Source organism: Gambusia affinis, linkage group LG04 (genome assembly GCF_019740435.1).
Source record: "Gambusia affinis linkage group LG04, SWU_Gaff_1.0, whole genome shotgun sequence".
Taxonomy (NCBI): domain Eukaryota; kingdom Metazoa; phylum Chordata; class Actinopteri; order Cyprinodontiformes; family Poeciliidae; genus Gambusia; species Gambusia affinis.
This window is the reverse complement of record NC_057871.1, coordinates 16,800,845-16,820,595: the sequence shown is the minus strand read 5'-3', so window position 1 is coordinate 16,820,595 and position 19,751 is coordinate 16,800,845. Positions and strand designations below refer to the sequence as shown.

Here is a 19,751-nt window from a genome sequence, read left to right as displayed (position 1 = left end):
TACTACCCCAACATGTCTTGTCTTAGTATTCCAGTCACACCAGGCAGATGAGCTGGTTGTCTTTATGTGCCAAGACAATTTTGCTCTATAAAGATGTCATATCAAGATGCCATCTTGCAGATGTGGTGCTAAATTTTGTTATGGGCCCACGATTATGTGTCAGAAAATTGAACTTTCGACCGCATAATACATTTTTCTTTTCCTTGTAAAGCAGAATTCGGACTCGGTACACTTTTGTCATTTTAATGTAAATCCCACATTTTTGATATACTGTGCAAAAGAATTTGAATATGTTTCTAAAACATATGAGCAACAAATTTTTGTATAACTTTCTGTTGATCATGTGCATTGGAGCTTCTTAAGTTAAAATATTTATTTGTCATACTCAAATTACAACATGGAAGCAACTGTTGTCTTTATGAATGCTTTATTGCAGTAATTTGCAAGTACAAAGGAAGAAACAGAGACAGAAGTTATCAGTACAGATTATCACATTTAGACTGAATTTGCAAACTATGTTCTTTTAATTAATATAAAAGTCAAAGATAGAAATGCCAAAAGCAAAAATGATTCAGATCAAAATCCTTGTCATCATCCAGTCGTCTCACAGTTGGCCCAAACCTGGCTGAGGAGCAGATTTAACAAACCCCTTATTTAAATCTCCAAGCAGAACCCCGTTTCTGGAGTAGAAAACTTTAGCCAAAGACGGATCCATGGGAGAAGGAATGTACTCCTCACACTGGTTGCCACCAAGGCTTGGTGCACATTCAACTGAGTAGCTAAAAAAAAATGTACCATGATCAAACATGCAACTGTTTGAAACGATTCCGCTGCGGAGATCAATGGAGCAACTACCAAGCAGGTCCCTTTTCCAATATGTATCGTCGTCATAAACCGTGAATGTAAGTTTGTCACGGCTATTTACAACAATGGGTCCAAAATCAAATGACTCTGACCAATTGGGATTGTCAGACTCATCTATCCTTTCAGTACGCTTTTCCTGGTTAGTATATTTAACAACCACTGAAGCGTCTGTCTCAGAGCAACAATCACCATACAGTCCCCTAGCATAAAGATTGTACACCCTCAATGTTGCAAGACCTTTTCCAGCTGGACAGCAGTTTGACCTAATATTCTGGTTGCCGTTACACACACAAGCACAGGGATCTCTGCTATTGGATCTGTGTCCAATTTGACAGGATTCTGAACATTTTTTTAGCACTGCATTCTCCTTAATATACTTTTCCACCTCTTCTTTAAGCCCACTTTTGGCAGGATGACCATCTGGCAGAATTGTGTGCAGAGGCTTCAGGTTGTAACTCACGATGTCAGGGGTAGTTTTAAGAGACTCTTTCCATGCGATATGGACACTGGGATCATTAGACCCTTGGAAGAACACAACATCATTTTTGTCCCCACCAACAACTTCTGTGATACGTTCACTAAACACAGAGTTGAAACTTTGACCATGGGTCAGTTTCTGTTTTTTTTCCTGACAGTTTTCATACATAGCCTTAATGCTTGCCATAGTATCAAAGTTAACTGAAGCTTCAACTGACAGACAGTCACTAACTTCGGTAGCCGACAGCCCCTTTAAGGATGCCTCGCAGGTCTTAATCGATGTTGTTGCTTTTATCTCCCCTCCTAGGAAAACCTGTGTGATGTAATGTGTGCCATAAGTATCGATCAAATTGCGATATGGTAACCCAGAAGTATTTGGAGGAAGAGACTTCACAGCCGTTTTAAATTCGTGATGCAAAGGTGGGTTTGTTGTCAGTCTGTAGCTGTGAAGGAATGAAAACAGATAAAACAAGTTACTTTTTGTCACAGACATACTTTATGCATAGCAGCTTAATGCAAAGTTGTATAGTAAGTTCTGCCTTGACACTCACTTGTAGTAGCTACAGCTAACAGAATGGCTGGTAAAGGTGTAGCGGTCTTGTTTTGACTTTGCCATGCCAAATTCAGCCACCTTGGAATGGGAACCTCCAATACCAAAACCCACTGGGAGACAAGGAATATTAAGACCAATTTTCCAGTTGTTGGACACAGATGATGTGGAGCTATTGACGAGAGATTCAACAGAATCATAGACCATACTGGAGACCCTCAAATTGCAATTCGGGATATTTCTCCAGTCCACCACAGAGACTGGGACCTTTTGTTTCTCTCCATTCTGGTAGCTGTTTCCATACATTCTGCAAGTGCCATTTCCAAGGTCCCATGTTTCAGTGTCGATGACATAGGCAGCTTTTCTTTGCATTTTGACAATGTCGAAGCCTTCTCCACCCAGGTTGTAACCTGGAACAAAGTGAGCAGTTTTACATTCCTCCGGTGAACCAATGAAACTCACAGTGGTTGAGAGACACAGAGGACTGAATGTCCAGGTCAGGAGCAGGAGCTGCAGAAGTCTAGTCATCTGTGAAAAAAAATAATTTAAATGTTTAAATTGCATAGCAAAAGATTCACAAACATACACATATGCACAGAAAAATTCTGCTTCAGGATATTTAGTAAATAACCATATATAGAATTTGGAACAACAAAAATGACAGTTTAGGTGAAAGTTTTTAAAGTCTTACTCTGACAGAAGACTGCAAGCTCTGATCGTCTAAAGTGTCTTGCTGATCTTATACTATTGATGTGAAGGTGGAGCTTTTCTTATCAGCTTATTTATCTTGTGAACAGGGTTTACTGTTACATCACATATGGATACTTATGCAATTTATTTTCGTTAATTCTTTCAAACTTTTTGCCGCTTCCAACATTTTTTTTACCTTTCTGTGCTGGTTAATAAAGCAACTTGGATGGTAGCTATCAATGATTTTAGTAATCAATTAACCTAGTCATTATTTTTTGGTTAAGCGAACAGTAGATACTTTTGCTAAAACATGCCCCAATACGCAAGTGTTTAGAACTTTAAAATGCAAATTCACAGTGCAACATCCATCCATCCATCCATCCATCCAGCTGTCTTCTTCCGCTTTTCCGGGGTCAGGTCACGGGGGTAGCAGCTTCACAAGGGAGGCCCTGACTTCCCTCTCCCCTACCACTTGTTCCAGCTCCTCCGGGGAAACCCCAAGGTGTTCCCAGGCCAGCCGAGAGACACAGTCCCTCCAGTGTGTCCTGGGTCTTTCCTGGGGCCTCCTCCCGGTGGGACGTGCCCGGAACACCTCACCAGGAAGGCGTCCAGGAGGCATCCTGACCAGATGCCCGAGCCACCTCAACTGACTCCTCCCAGGCACCCTATGGAGAAAACCCATTTCGGCCGCTTGTATCTGTAATCTCGTTCTTTCGGTCATGACCCAAAGCTCATAACCATAGATGAGGGTGGGAACGTAGATCGACTGGTAAATCGAGAGCTTCGCTTTTTAGCTCAGCTCTCTCTTCACCACGACGGACCAGTATAGCACCCGCTTGACTGCAGACGCTGCGCCAATCCCCCTGTCAATCTCCCGCTCCCTTCTTCCCTCATTCGTGAACAACATCCCGAGATACTTGAACTCCTCCACTTGGGGCAGCCCCCCCCCAGTCCCCCCCGACCTGGAGAAGGCACTCTACCCTTTTCCGGCTGAAGACCATGGCCTCGGATTTGGAGGCACTGATCGCCATCCCAGCCGCTTCACACTTGGCTGCAAACAGCTCCAGCGAGAGCTGCAGATCACAACCCGATGAAGCCAAAAGACCGCATCATCCGCAAAAAGGAGAGATGCAATCCTAAGGCCACCAAAATGGATCCCCTCAACACCTTGGCTGCGCCAAGAAATTCTGTCCATAAAAGTAAAGAACAGAATCTGTGACAAAGGGCAGCTCTGGCGGAGTCCAACTCTCACCGGAAATGAGCCCGACTTACTGCTGGTAATGTGGACCAGACTCCGACACTGGTCATATAGGGACCTGACAGCCCGTATCAAGGAGCCCGGTACCCCATACTCCCGGAGAACCCCCCACAGAGCTCCCCAAGGGACACGGTCGAACGCCTTCTCCAAGTCCACAAAACACATGTAGACTGGTTGGGCGAACTCCCATGCACCCTCCAGGACCCTGCTGAGGGTATAGAGCTGGTCCAGTGTTCCACGACCAGGACGAAAACTACACTGCTCTTCCTGAATACAAGGTTCAACAATCCGACGGACGCTCCTCTCCAGAACCCCCGAATAGATCTTGCCAGGGAGGCTTAAGAGTGTGACCCCCCTGTAATTGGAGCACACCCTCCTGTCCCCCTTTTTGAACAGGAGGACCACCACCCCAGTCTGCCAATCCAGGGGAACTGCCCCCAATGTCCATGCGCATCAGCCAACACAACCCTACAACAAACAGAGCCTTAAGGAACTCCGGGCAGATCTCATCCACCCCCGGGGCCCTGCCACCAAGGAGCTTTTTGACCACCTCAACAACCTCGTCCCCAGAGATTTGAGAACCCAGAGTCCCCAGGGCCTGGGGACTCTGGGTGTTGAGTTGAGATCACCAGCACACCATCCCCACTGTAGACAGTGTTGGTGCTGTACTACTTCCCCTCCTGAGATGCTGGATGGTGGACCAGAATCGTCTTGAAGCCGTATGGAAGTCTGAGTTTTTGCCTCAGCAACCACCCGAGCCTAATGCCGCTTCACCTGCCAGTACCCATCAGATGCTTCCGGAGTCCCACAGGCCAAAAAGGCCCACTAGGACTCCTTCTTCAGCCTGACAGCATCCCTCACCGAAGGTGCCCACCAACGGGTTTGAGGATTGCCGCCACGACAGGCTCCAACAACCTTGCGGCCACAGCTCCGATAGGCCGCCTCGACCATGGAGGCATGGAACATGGTCCACTCAGACTCCATGTCCCCCACCTCCCCCAGGACATGTTCAAAGTTCTGCCGGAGATGGAAGTTAAAGCTCTGTCTCACAGGGGATTCCACCAGACGTTCCCAGCAGACCCTCTCAACACGTTTGGGCCTGCCAGGTCTGACCGGCATCCTCCCGCACCAGCGGACCCAACTCACCACCAGGTAGTGGTCAGTGGACAACTCCGCACCTCTCTTCATCCGAGTGTCCAAGACGTATGGCCGCAGATCCGATGAAATAATGACAAAGTCAATCATCGAACTGCGGCTAGGGTGTCCTGGTGCCAAGTGCACATATAGACACCCTTATGCTTGAACATGGTGTTCGTTATGGACAATCCATGACGGACATAGAAGTCCAACAAGAGAAAACCACTTGAGTTCAGATCTGGGGGGCCGTTCCTCCCAACCACGCCCCTCCAGGCATCACTGTCATTGCCCACATGAGCGTTGAAGTCCCCCAGCAGAACAAGGGAGTCCCCAGGAGGAGCACACTCCAGTACCCCCTCTAGGGACTCCAATAAGGGTGGGTAATCTGAACTGTTGTTTAGTCCATAAGCACAAACAACAATCAGGACCCGTCCCCCCACCTGTAGGCGGAGGGAGGCTACCCTCTCGTTCACCAGAGTAAACCCCGATGTACAGGCGCCAAGATGGGGAGCAACAAGTATGCCCACTCCTGCCCGACGCCTCTCACCTTGGGCAACTCCAAAGTGGAAGTATGCCCAGCCCCTCTCAAGGAGAAAGGTTCCAGAACCAGAGCCATGCGTCGAGGTGAGACCTCCTATTTCTAGCCAGAACCTCTCAACCTCACACATTAGCTCTGGCTCCTCCCCACCAGAGAGGTGACATTCCACATCCCAAGAGCTTGCTTCTGCAACCGAGGATCAGACCGCCAGGGTACCCTCCCTCGGCCGCTATCCATCACACAATGCACCCGACCCCTTTGGCCCCTCTCACAGGTGGTGGGCCCATGGGAGGTGGGGGCTATGTTTCCTCTTTGGGCTGAGCCCGGCCGGGCTCCATGGGTAAAAGCCCGGCCACCAGGCACTCGCCATCATGCCCCTCCCTCCAGGCCTGGCTCCAGAGTGGGGCCCCGGTGACCCGCGTACAGGCGAGGGAACACAAAGTCCAAAGGTCTTTTTCATCATAGGGGTCTTCGGGCTGCACTTTGTCTGGTCCCTCACCTGCCATGGATGACCCTACCAGGGGCATGAAGCCCCAGACAGCATAGCTCCCATTATCATTGGGGCACTCAAACCCCTCCACCATGATAAGGTGGCAGACCAAGGAGATGTCATGGCAAAAAAACATAAAAGCTTGAGTTTATTGCCCAGAAAATAGCATTTTCAAAATATTGAATTTAGATTAATACATTTTTGTTACATTTTTAAGAATAGTGAACAATATTTATGATAACCTAGCTTTTTAGATCAACTTAAGTAGAAAAAAATGTCACTATAGTCAGCATCTACATGCTCAGAACTCAGACTTGCTCTGCCATTAGTACCTGTTTACCCAGCAGCTGAAAACAGTCGTTCTGATGGTGACAGGAATGCACAGAAAGGACTTTGCATGTTGTGCCAGAGTCGGACAGCATCCTTCATCTGTCTGACTGTATCGTCGCCATAAACCGTGAATGTAAGTTTGTCATGGCTATTTACAACAATGGGTCCAAAATCAAATGACTCGGAGCAATTGGGGTTGTCAGTATGATCTAAAATTCTAGTACCCTTTTTCTGGTTAGTATATTGAAGGTTTTCCACCAAAGGAGTGGGTTTTATTTTGGATTTTCTTCATAACTTGCTCTTGAGTCAGATGATGATTGAAGTATGGTACATTGTTCAGGAAAATGTTTTCTTCTTGTTGTCTGCTTGTTTACTGGATTTTAGATCAAAACATGTTTGCATTGATTTCTTTACATTAGGGTCTTGGTTTGCACCATGGTTTGCACTTTGAGTACTAATTCAGGAGGTAAAATTTAAGTCTCCTGAATTTGGGATCAAACGCAGCAGAAGACAATGTTGGGGCATTCTGGTTTGAACACAAAGTTTATCAGGTCTGGAGGACCTTCACTGGAGCTGCTTGAAAGTCTGAACCCTATGTGGCTGTCTTATGATTATGAACCAGTTTAGGGAATGTAGACAGAGTTGCATTCTTATCCACTCAGTAAAACAGTTGCCCCCTCAAATGGAACAAGGGTTTGACTTAGTTCTTCTGCAAAATATGACTGTTCAGGTGTCAGATCTATATGACTGTGTCTATCTTTGTTGGATCTGATACTGTAACTGGTACTTAATGATTGAACTGTGCCTGTTGTGCAAACGAGCCCCCAGTTCCCTTTGGGTATTTGTCAAAATTTCCTCTTCCTCTTACTGCAATATCCACAATCTAGCTGTTATATTGCTTATCTGCTTTTGTTCTGTATCCTATGATAACAAGAATGAAGCCTGTTCTTATTAAGAGCCTCTTATTGTGTATTATCTTGTGAACAGGGTGTACTGTTACATCCCTAAAAATAACCTGCAAGCAGCAGAGTAATCTTAATATATGCTCATTTAAATGCCCTTGTGATTATTAGATCACAATGATGTCTGTTTAGCAGATTGTTTTAGCAACTATGATTCAGAACAAGACAAATTGAAGCTATTTTCCTGCAGACGTAAATCTAGTTTTAGTATTATTGTAACAAAATATAGAAGACAAAAAACAATAAATGACAAGAAGCTCATCAGATGCATTTCATATTTTTAGTCACTGATCTCAGAGTTGCATTCTGCTAAAAGAAAATTGCTGAATTAAATTGTATTATATAATCAGACATCTTGTTTTTGAAAAGCTTATAAGTTTGACAGGCAATGCTCCTTAGAGGAAGCGTTTCTACAAAATGGTGCCAGACACGTGTATATTATCTTCAACAGCTTTAACTTAAGAAAACCACAAAAAATTACACATCTTGTTGTTGGTGAACTTTTAGCCCTATGCATTTTTCAGAATTTGACATTCCTTTCAGAATGAAGAAAGTTGCCATTTCTGGTGTAATGAGACTACTTAGTAAATTAAAATATTTTTCTTCAAAATAAGACCAAACATCTTCTATAAGTCACATAGTAAAGTAGAGTGCTGTTGATGAACTTTTGCCTGTATTTATTATGAACTATTGTCTAAACTTGATCTTTCCTTAAATGTTTTTCGAAAACTATCTGCTTTCATGTAAGCTTTAATGAATGCTCCTTGTCTTGAACATCTTGATTATATGATTTTTAAACCATTATATTAAATTTACTTATGGATCTATTCTGAAAAGGGGTTACTAATAAACTGAAAAACGACTCATACTTCTTTCTAGAATTTAACGTGTCTTTTTTTATCATCACATGGTACAAAATGCTACAATGGCTCAATACACAGCAGGGCCTGCAACCCTTCTGCTTTTGACTTTCATACTGAAGATAATGTAGCAAATGATACTAGCAAAGTCCAAACCTACATTCAGTTTCAATGTGATCTGGACAGTCAGTCAAACGCAAAAATAATTTCACTAAACAAAGCTTTTCTCTTTTGGGGTTGCCACAGAAAATTATCTGGCTCAATGTAGCCCAGTCCACTGCGTCCTCCACACTAACACTAACTAACTTCATGTCAGCTTTGACCAGAGACCACTGTCCTGTTTTTTTTCTTTTAATATTACTTGTTGTATTAAAGTTAAAATGTATTCTTTTTCTGTTCTCTATTCTTTACAAATTGTTATCTCATGATGAAAATTTAACATGATTCTCATATCATAAGATTTTGCTTAGAAGACTGCAACAGCAGAAAGGGGATGTTTTTTATGTTTGATTGTTTCTTTAAAGATTGCACTAGGTAAAGGAAAACTAGACATTGTAGACGAGCAACAAATTCTCACAGTCTGCCTGTGGTCAGCTTTGCTTCTCTGTTTTCAAAAGATCGTATCATCTCATATGATCAAACTTCTTCCTTGTAAAAAGGAAGACATGCAGCAGAGTAGTCAGAGAGAATTTTGTAAAAAGATTTAAAGAAGGCTTAGGTTATAAAATAATATTCCAAGCTCTTAATATCAGACAGAGCTCCATTCAATCTATCACTTGAAAGGAGAAATAATCAGACATCTTGTTTTTGAAACGATAAGGTTGACTGGCAATGCTCTTTAGAGGAAGCGTTTCTACAAAATGGTGCCAGACACGTGCAAATTATCTTTAACAGCTTTAACTTAAGAAAACCACAAAAAATCACACATCTTGTTTTTGGTGAACTTTTAGCCCTATGCATTTTTCACAACTTGACATTACTTTTTAGAATGAAGAAAGTTGCCATTTCTGGTGTAGTGAGACTACTTAGTAAATTAAAATATTTATCTTCAAAATAAGACCAAACATCTTCTATAAGTCACATAGTAAAGTAGAGTGCTGTTGATGAACTTTTGCCTGTATTTATCATCAACTATTGTCCAAACTTGATCTTTCTTTAAATATTTTCTAAAACTCCATCTGCTTTTATGTAAGCTTTAATGAGTGCACCTTGTCTTGAACATCTTGATTATATGATCTTTAAACCAGTACATTAAATTTACTTATGGTTGTAATCTGAAAAGGGGTTACTACTTAAATGGAAAAAGGACTCATACTTCCTTCTAGTATTTAATGTGTCTTTTTAATATCACATGGTACAAAATTCTACAATGGCTCAATACACAGAGGGGCCTTCTCTATTCTTTGCAAATTGTTATCTCATGATGAAAATTTAACATGATTCTCATATCATAAGATTTTGCTTAGAGGACTGCAACAGCAGAAAGGGGATGTTTTTTATGTGTGGTTGTTTAAAGATTGCACTAGATAAAGGAAAACTAGTTCTATACAAGAGCAACATATTCTCACAGTCTGCCTGTGGTCAGCTTTGCTTCTCTGTTTTCACAAGATTGTATCATCTCATATGATCAAACTTCTTCCTTGTAAAAAGGAAGACATGCAGCAGAGTGGTCAGAGAGAATTTTGTAGAAAGATTTAAAGAAGGGTTAGGTTATAAAATAATATTCCAAGATCTTAATATCAGCCAGAGCTCCATTCAATCTATCACTTGAAAGGAGAAAGCATATGGAATAAATGCAAAATTACCAATTTATGGCCACCTAATATGACAAGTTATTAATCAGAGAATGCCAAGAGGCCATAATGACTGTAATCATTCTATCAGTCAAGTTTATGTGTATAGCACATTTCAGCAACAAGGTAGTTCAAAGTTTTACACCATAAAAACACAAAAATACAAAGTCATAAAATTACCATACAGTCAACAATTGAGAAAACCAGAAGCAAACATTACATGCCATCATCAAAATCATCAATACACATCAAATATGTTAGTTTATCATGGTTCAAAAGCAACTCTGAACAGGTGGGGGTTTGTATGAATTTTTACCACATGACTAAATAGCTGCTCTATTTGTAGGTACATCTCACATTTATTGTTTTGGACACAGCTTGATGCATTAATCTTTGTTTTAGTCATTAAAGTCATTACTATGTAATGATGACAAAAACTTCCATACTAATGTAGGTTTTTGTCCCTTAGCATGAACAAAAACCTCCATTACTTACATACAACATGTATAATTTTAACATAGTTAAACATGTTTATGTATAACTACATAAACATGTAGAAATACCTTTGATTGTGTGGTTATACCACTGATCACCTGTTAAATCATCACATGAGGTCTGCCACAGGCATGTCATTTATTTACATGATTCCAGGTGCAAAAGTGGAACTGATCACCCTATTTAAATGAGGACTTTTCACTTTACTGGTTGTTATCATGAAGAGAGTTGGAGAGCAGAGTGGCCATAAAAAGAAGATGAAGTTGAAAGCCATGGAGATATTTTAATAATATTTTGATATTATTAAGGTATAATAATAATAATAATAATAATAATAATAATAATAATAATAATAATAATAATAATAATAATAACAAACAACACAATTCTTTTAAATATATATTTCAAAATGAAACAGCACAACAGTAAAAACATTTAAAAGAACTAATCCAAATTAAACAAATTGCATTTTTTTAATAAGCAATATCTTCTGTTATTGGGGCCTGCCATGTCTTGCACGGAGCAGGGCCGGCCCAAGCCTCCATCGGAGGCTGAATCATGTTACTGGCGGAGCATGCGGTACCTACCGTGGCCACCAGGGGCCCCCCAAAGGCAATTATTTTTTTTGTCCATAAAATACTGATTTCTAGATACAATATTCAATAGATTGTAAAATCAAATCACTTCATGATGACCTTGTGTGTTTTTGTTATTGTGATGACATAGAAATCATTATAAAATAAAATAAAATCAGCTCCACTGAGGGGGCCCCTTGGTGGCCCTGCGGCCCTAAATGGCTGCTTTGTTTGCTTTTGCTTTGGTCCGGCCCTGGGATGGAGGCATTGAAATCACCTCAAAATAACTCCCACTTCCATTCACCATTGATGCGGCTCGTACTGCTGCGTAACCCCCATCACGATATATAAAACCGCGCGGTTCGATCCCACGAGATTTTGTCCGCATTTTGAATAACCATGGCAACGTAATTAGCGGGAAAAAAATGAACCAAATTCAAGTCAAAACAAATTCTAACTGACATTGTTTTGTGTCATAGACTCAAAACAGAGATAGAATTTTGCTCCCCCCTCACTCATACATGACAGTTTTCAGAGGACTAATTACCATAGCAACAGAACACAAGGAAGAGCAGAGATGTAGAAAACTACAGAGATGGCGGAACAAAGTGCCACGAAGTAAACATCTGATTTTTACTTTTGCTAAATTTACTAACTGTAGATTTTTTGTGTCTAAGCAGATACTACAGAAGCACTTATTACAGACAAGATGGCAGAAGAGCAAAGAAAGTAAGTTCCATATGCCCCTAAACTGACAACCACTTTGTCAGTTTAGGGGCATTATTCTTAGTCAAAATAAACTAAAAGCCTTCACATTTTTCACAGCAGGTATTTGCTGTACTGGGCATTATATGACTGGTTAAGCCAAACCACTGTTACTCAAGAGATTAGTGAGGACTTTTAAAATTAAGCTTACTGGAAATTTCAAAATAAAAGCCTCAAGTGACCTCCTAGGTCACTTACAAAGCAAGGCTGAAATAAGGCTAAAGTACATATGACTTTTGAACAATAACAATATTTGTTGTTAATTTGTTGCTAAGAGATGAGCGTGTTTTCTGGTAACAAAGTCCCACAAAGTAGACATTGATTTTTACTTTTGCAAAATTTTCTAACTGTAAATTTCTTGTATCTAAGCAAATAAGCAGTTTTTTCAAAAGAGCTTATGCTTTATAAACAATAATATTACTTGTTATTGATTTGGTTTTAAGAGATGAGCATTTTTTTCTGGTAATGAACTGCCATGAAGTATAAATCTGATATTTTGTGTTGAATGTCTGTTTTATATACTTACCACCAGTGACAAAAAAGTACATTTTCACTTTGCTAAATTCACCAACTGCACAATTCTTAAATAGCATAAAATGAGTAGTATTTCTAAAGAGATGAAGAGATCTTATGTTTTTTGAACAATAGTATTTGTTAATCTGTTGCTAAGAGATAAGCATGTTTTCTGGTAGCGTAAACATCTGATTTTACTTTTGCTAAGTTTACTAACTGTAGACATTTTGTGTCTGATTTTAGCAATAAGTTATGTGATTCCAATAACAACCCAATAGAGGCATTAATAAAAAGATATACATTGTATGCCATAGACAGGAAAGAAATTATAAATTTGATTATTACATTTATGTTGTTGTTGTTCATAGGACTTGCAGATGAAACAGTTGTAATTTCCTTCCACATTTTTTTCAAAGTATGAAAAGACCCACCCTCTGCTTCTGTTTCTTTTGCATTACATGTCTGTATAATACACCCTGAAGTTTATTGGCTTGCTAATCTGGTATACTTTAAAACATTGTCTGTCATAATGATACAAGAAAAGGCCCATGAAAATTAAGTTTTAGACATCAATAGCTAAAAGGTCTTTATTTGTCATTTGGTTGATCTTTACATCTTAAATCTGCTGGAAAGGTACAATCTCTCACACAATGTACAGTTCATAGTCCTAGTCACAGTTGTCAAACTTCAAACGCTGACCTCCAAAGAGATTGTATTCCACATAACATTAATTATGTCTATTGATACTATTATTTTTTTAATGTTGTATTTCTTTCTCAACCTAATAATAAACCCAAATGATTTGTTGTATTACCATATATTTCTGCATTGTAACATGTGCAGTTGCATCAAAAATGTGTGTATTTTAATGATAGACAAATTTACCAGGGGTGGCAATTTAAGAAGGTATTGTTGCTCCATAATTCCAAAAACTAATAATATTATTAATAAAGAGCATAATTCACATTTCAGATCAAAAAGGTTTTTATGAGTTTGTTCCATATTTTTAATGATGTTGCAGTTTCTGTCTGCATTTTTTCTATATTAAGGAAAAGTTCACCCTCTGCTGTTTATTAAAGCTCCAGGTTGGTGAGTTTCTCCACTCACCAACCTGGTGCCTCTGAAAAGTTGCAGCTCTTATTGTTACCACAAAAACATGAAAAACTGAGCCATAATCTACATAATCTATATTACAGTGGTTACCGGCACATAAAGAGTTAAGACTTCCTGTTCTTGCTATATTTCTGTTGCTTATCCTTATAATATCCCATTTGATCATATAGCATGAATTAAGTCAGCTAATTTCTATGCACAGTGCTAAATGTCCACTGGGTGGTGCTATTGTGGTAAAAAAAAAAAAAAGGCGTCCTCATAATTCTATAAATCACTCTTATTTTTATTTTACTAGTATATTAGTATACAAGTACATAAATAGTATATATTTGATGTATTTTTTATGTATTCTTGTTTTTGTTTTGTTTGTTTTTTAAAAAAAAATTGGTAATGGCACAAAAAAAAATCTTGCTTGTGAAAAAAAATTGCGATTATCATAATCATAAAACAGATTAAGAGTGAATATATGTAAAGTATGTTAATAGATTCAATACAGGCTGAGAAGTTTTGGTTTAGCACTTTTTTCACTTTGGGGCATTTCTTACACCACTATTAACATTTGCACAACAACTGGTGCACTTCTTACAATAATACAAACTAAGGATGTATAGTTCATCCCTCAAAACCAAATGTTCACATTAATGGATGTGACAATGGCATCAGAATAAAAAGTTCAGGTTTATGCACAAGCGAGTCAAAGGGATTTGCCATGTTTTCATTGTGACTATTCACTCTGAATGTACTTTCTAATACAAGAGAACCACATCTTGGTGACACTATGTGGAAGTACTCAAGACAACACTATTCACTATTTGCACAGCTATTTTAAAAGTGCAGTGACACTAAGTGAGGTAAAAGAGTACCACAGAATGATGCTTCACACTTTTGCTCCAAATAGACTCTTTGCAATTGTGATGCTAGTTTGTTGACAGCGCTGTTCAAAAGCTAAGAACAATATTATTTACAGCAAACATTAAAAACAACCAGTGGATAAAGCTGTACACTTATGGAAAAATATCATCTGAGAGAAATTGTTCAGTCTGGGAGACATTTTAAGGAAAGAATGATGAAGAAATGCCTAAAATATATTGTCAAATGATGCTTCTACCTGTATTTAATATTAGAGACGTGACAAAATATATCTATCTGTTTAGAGAAGTCCAAATATGGATTTTAATATAATAAAATATTCTCTTAACACATATAATAATGAAAGAGACACTTCATTGTCTTTGTAGATGCTTTATTGCGATATTTTGCAGACAGGAAAGAAAAGGGAAAGCAGGATTATCAGTGGGTATTTTCACCAATATATAATAGTTACATGATATTACCGTCAAACTTTTTCCACACAAAAGTTAAAGAAGACACACTACAAGCAAATGCATTTGTTATCTTTTTCAACAAATTATTTCAAAACTGGTCCAAACTTGCCTGTCTAGCTGGCTTAGAAAACTTCTTCATTGTATCGCCAAGCAGAACCCCATTCCTGGTGTAAAACTCTTTGGCCAGTGAGGGATTCATGGGGGAGGAAATGTACTCATCACACTGGCTTCCTCCCAGACTTGGTGCACACTCCACGTAGTAAGTGAAGAAGAACGTTCCATGATCAAACATGCAGCTGTCTGTCACAAGCCCTTTACGGAGCTCAAAAGAGCACCAGCCAAGCAGATCACTATCCCAGCGTGTATCCTCATCATAAACAGAAAATGTCAATTTGTTTTGCATATTTATGACAATTTGTCCAAAATCAAATTTTTCTGGCCATCTGGGATTGTCGTCATTACTGATTATTTTGGTGCGCTTTAGCTGGTCACCATACTTAATCTCTACTGAACCATCTGTCTCGCCCCACTTATCACCATACAGTCCCCTTGCATAAAGTTTGTAGACCTTCATTGTTGCAAGACCTTTTCCAGCAGGACAACAGTTTGCCTTGACATTCTTGTTGCTGTTACACACACAAGCACAAGGATCCCTTTTGTTGGATCTATGTCCAATTTGACAGGTTTCAGAACATTTTTTCAGCACTGCATTTCTTAAAATGTACTGCTCCACTTCTTTTTTCAGCCCATTTTGTGCACTGTGAGTTTGTGGAAGTATGGTGTGAAGAGGTTTCAAGTTATACTGCACGACATCAGGTATGGTTTTAAGAGAGTTCAACCAGTTTTTATACACATCAGGGTGCGAACCGTCCCCAAAAAGCCCAACTCCCACATCATCCCCACCAGTGACCTCTGTGAAACGCTCATTAAATTCTGAGCTGAAACTTTGTCCCAAGTTCAATTTTTTCTTTTTCTCTTCACAATGTTTAGTCATGGCTTTAACACTAGCACTGCTAGCAAAGCTAGCTGATGCTTCAACCGTCAAACAGTCACTAACATCAGTTGCCGTAAACCCATTCATGGTTGCCTTGCAGGTCTGAAAAGAGGTTGTTGTCTTTATTTCCCCTCCAAGATACACCTGTGTGATATAATGAGTGCCATACGTGTCGATCAGGTTGCGATATGGTGATGCTTTTCCAGGACAATATGGTGGAAGAGAGTTCACAGCTGCAAGAAAGTCATGACTCATAGGAGGACTAGTGGTCAGTCTGTACCTGTGGAGCAGAGAAAGAAAGAAAAGAAGTTAAGGATTGTCACAGAGTCCGTTTGAAAATACATGTACATGATGATGTGTGTTTTAATCATTTTTACAATCTTTCTGAAAATCATGTTGCAAATTTTATTAGAACAGATGGGGGAGTTGGTGGGGATCATCTTAAAAACTGATGGCCTACTATAATATTATAATTCTCCTATTTCTATCTTCTAAGTAGAATAACTGATTTTATGTAATGTATTGATTGTTGAATGTAGCTGTTTGTAATTTGATTTAGAGAAATCTGATCTTCTGACTAAATCAATTTAATTTTTGTGACATTATCAGTTAATTTTGGTTAATATTCATCATCCAAAAAAGGTTTTTGAAAAAAATTAATTTCTAACAAAGTGTATTAACTGTTACAAACCTGAATTTCTGTAAATCAAATAATAAACACTTACAAGGTTAAGTACATGTATGTTGAACATTATGTCTTCAGTGTGCAAAATTCTCCATCTCTTTTCTGTCCTGATGGAATCTCATTTAAACATTTCTCAATGAACACAAAAGATAAGCATCCAGCTCATTAACAGCATCCATGTGCGTCCTCACCTATAAAAGTTACAATTGACTGATTGGCGGACAAATTCGTAGCGATCACTTTTGGATTTTTTCATTCCAAATTCAGAAGCCCTGGAGTGTGACCCTCCGAGGCCAACACCAACAGTGACTGAAGGGTCCACAGGGATCTCCAGACCAATCTTCCAGTCGTTGGAGACAGATGATGTGGAATCGTTGACGAACGATTCGACAGAATCATAGAGCATGCTGGAAACTTTCAAGCTGCACTTTGGGAGGTTTCTCCAGTCCACCACAGAGACTGGGACCTTCTGGTTCTCTCCATTCTGGTAGCTGTTTCTGTACATTTTGCAAGTGCCGTTTCCAAGGTTCCACGTCTCAGTATCGATGACATAGGCACCCTTCCTCTCCATTGTCACAATGTCGAAGCCTTCTCCACCCAGGTTGTAGCCGGGGACAAAGTGAGCAGTTTCACATTGTTGTGGAGAGCCAATAAAACTGGTCGATGAGAGACCAGGAGGAATCCACATCCAAAACAGGAGCAGGAGCTGCCAAAGGTTTGCCATCTATGGGGAAAAAAACAAGGAATATCACACAAAAACACAAAATCCATTGTGTCAATTTTAAAAACATTTCCTCACTGCTCGAAATGGCAACAGAAAATAAAACAAGTAGAATTTTGTTTAAATAGATAAATAGAAAATAGTTGGAACAGGCAAAGAGGAAGTACCTCGGTACCTTACCTTCACTAGACGGCAAGTTCTGGTAAGTGGGTTCCAGTTTCCAACTCATTTACTGCACTAATGCAGAGGTGGAGCTACACTGTACAAATGTGATTCTCACTGGTGTTATTAATAGTTTAATTTAGCAGCTGTCTTGCATTCACAGTGAAATGCAACAACTCTAAAGTTGTCACTCTAACTCTCTAAAGGTTTTGTTTGGGGGTGACAAAGTGAGAAATTGGTTTTCTGTGTGTGTTTATCGGTCTCTGTGTCGTGGCGCCCTCTTGATTGGTTCTAGCTGTCTGACATTTCCCCTGATTACCCCCAGTGTATTTAATCCCACCTGTGTTCTCTGCTCCCCATCGGATCCTTGTCGAATGAGTCCGACAGGAACTCAGACACCACCGGTGTCCACAAAACTCCAGTTCATGACAAACAAGTCATTTGAGTCAATTGTTTTTTAATACTCACTACTCTAATGTTAATGTAAAAGAGTTTTTCACCTTCTTGCAAATTTGCAAAGAGTGTCACTTTAAAGATGACATCTTAAGCAATACTGTATGTTTAGACAGAGCTAACATGAACAAAAATGCATCAAAATAGTTTTTACATAGTTGGAGTGCTTCTGAAATTAAAGTGCCCTTGATGTTGCGCCATAAAAGTATTAAAGTCTAGAAGGTGCCTTCAGGTCTGAAGCTTGAGTCACCATCTCTGCTTTGAGGTTTTTCTGTTCTAAGACTAATCACTACATATTATCTTATCCTTCACTGTTTCGGTGGCTGGCTGAAAATATAAAAAAATAACACTATAATAAAGCTCTTCAGAACTAAAACGACAAGACAGAAAACTACTTTCTCAGTTTCTATTTTCTTCTTTTTAATGAGAAGTGTAAATGACTTCTGACTTCTTTGTGGCTCTCAGTCAGCATCATGCCACAGCTTCTGAAGTGCTCATGAAACCTCAAGTTGTGGAGGAATTTCACACTTGGGCATCTGTACACTTTATCTTTAGACTTCCCCTTTCAGAAAAAACATGAGTATTTAAACTTTCTTGGAAGTCAGCTGACTGGTTATATGCATGAGTGTGTGTGTAAATGTGGGTGTGCAAAATCAGTCTCAGATTTTACCTAAAGTATGGACGTGGAGATTGAGTTATGATTGCTGGTGTCACCCACTTATGCTGTTCATGACAGCCTTTGTTTAGTCGGTTCTAAGATGATTTATTTCATTAAAATTGTGTTCTCTTTATGTTTATTTACAAGCAAATAACTTTATACATTACTATTTATAGAACTTTTGGCTGAAGTACTTGTCTTTTTAAAACTCGTGCAATGGGAAGGGATTTTATCTAACTGTTGTTTTAGGTAAACCCTGAAATGGCAACATTTCTGGTGTGAAACTTCATTTTGTAGCTAGTCTTCAGACATTCTCCCTTAAACTTTCAGGTCGTGAGCCTGAATGGATCACTGCAACACTTTCTTGCCCCTGCAACTCTACACACAAAAAAAGTCTCTAATTTACGTTAAAATGCCTGCAGCTTTACCGTATAAATATTGATTTGACCATATTTATGTGTTACGATTCTGGCAAACAGAGCTACCAGTATTTTCCTGTAAATTAGAGATGGGTTTTTTTTGTTTTTTTTTTTTACAGTGTGAAATGTTTCTGGTTTCTAAATCACTAAAACACTGAAGAAAGCAATTTCCGTTTTTTACTATTAGTGTGCTTGGAGTTAAAATTGCTTTTTTAACATTTTTTGACACTCTATCAAATCCACCAGACTTGTGATACCTGCTAGGAAATGACAGAGACTCGAGGAAATCCTCCTGGCACAACAGCATGGGGTTGCTGTTGCCAGCTTATCACATTTTGACTTTAAATTTGATGCCGCCTGTATGGTAAACCATTTAGGGCATACAGTCTTTTAAAGTTCATATACCTGAAGTGTTTTCTATAGTGGTTGTTTGGGGACCAATTTGAGACATTTGGCCTGGAGATACTCGCAGGAAAACCTCTCCAGAATGATTGCCTGTGTTGTTGCTATCAAACTTGCTTTTACTTAAACTTGTTATAGTTAAGTCCAGAGGCAAACACCAATGTGCAGCCTCAAATCGTGACTGAGCTATTTTTTTTAGTTAGGACTTGTCACACACCAACTGGAGAGAGTTGCTGTTTTTCACCTTTTAAGTTTGTTAAAACAGCAAGGATGATTTGTGGCATCGACAATGGGAAATTAAATAAATCTGAATTTTCCTGTTGACTCACAATATGTAATCTGTATGAATACAACAACATGCTCTTTTACATTCAGTTCAAAAGAAATATGTTAGTCAAGTTAAAATATCACTTTAAAGTTAAACATTAGAGGAGTGTATATTCATTGTTAACCCATGAAAAACCTGTATAAAAATGTGACAAATGCATAATGGTGAGGCTTAAAATGCAGAAAATCGAGCCA

General features: G+C 39.3%; 2 protein-coding genes across 4 annotated transcripts; both read right to left on the bottom strand.

The window, feature by feature from the left end:
- Nucleotides 1-410: 410 nt before the first annotated feature.
- LOC122830005 (perforin-1-like) lies at nucleotides 411-12,348 on the bottom strand. Of its 3 annotated transcripts, none has more exons than XM_044115028.1 (3): nucleotides 12,311-12,348; nucleotides 1,893-2,419; nucleotides 411-1,784 (listed from the first exon to the last, which is right to left on the bottom strand). In XM_044115028.1, the coding sequence occupies exons 2-3, from the start codon at nucleotides 2,417-2,419 to the stop codon at nucleotides 605-607; spliced, it is 1,707 nt and encodes a 568-aa protein (XP_043970963.1). In that variant the 5' UTR covers nucleotides 12,311-12,348; the 3' UTR covers nucleotides 411-604. The 3 variants fall into 3 exon arrangements, with proteins under 3 accessions (XP_043970963.1, XP_043970962.1, XP_043970961.1); XM_044115027.1 differs by lacking the exon at nucleotides 12,311-12,348 and adding an exon at nucleotides 2,583-2,607; XM_044115026.1 differs by lacking the exon at nucleotides 12,311-12,348 and having other exon boundaries at nucleotides 1,893-2,469.
- A 2,179-nt stretch (nucleotides 12,349-14,527) lies between these two features.
- LOC122830007 (perforin-1-like) lies at nucleotides 14,528-17,458 on the bottom strand. Its single transcript, XM_044115029.1, has 3 exons — nucleotides 17,316-17,458; nucleotides 16,606-17,138; nucleotides 14,528-16,009 (listed from the first exon to the last, which is right to left on the bottom strand). The coding sequence occupies exons 2-3, from the start codon at nucleotides 17,136-17,138 to the stop codon at nucleotides 14,824-14,826; spliced, it is 1,719 nt and encodes a 572-aa protein (XP_043970964.1). The 5' UTR covers nucleotides 17,316-17,458; the 3' UTR covers nucleotides 14,528-14,823.
- Nucleotides 17,459-19,751: the final 2,293 nt, after the last annotated feature.

Bases quoted from the DNA above. Each gene is read 5' to 3' on its own strand.
- LOC122830007 (XM_044115029.1), bottom strand. From the start codon at position 17,138: ATGGCAAACCTTTGGCAGCTCCTGCTCCTGTTTTGGATGTGGATTCCT. The intron at 16,010-16,605 runs GTGAGGACGCAC...TCTGCTCCACAG, and splicing joins GTCAATTGTAACTTTTATAG to GTACAGACTGACCACTAGTC.
- LOC122830005 (XM_044115026.1), bottom strand. From the start codon at position 2,455: ATGCAATTTAAACATTTAAATTATTTTTTTTCACAGATGACTAGACTT. The intron at 1,785-1,892 runs GTGAGTGTCAAG...ATTCCTTCACAG, and splicing joins GTTAGCTGTAGCTACTACAA to CTACAGACTGACAACAAACC.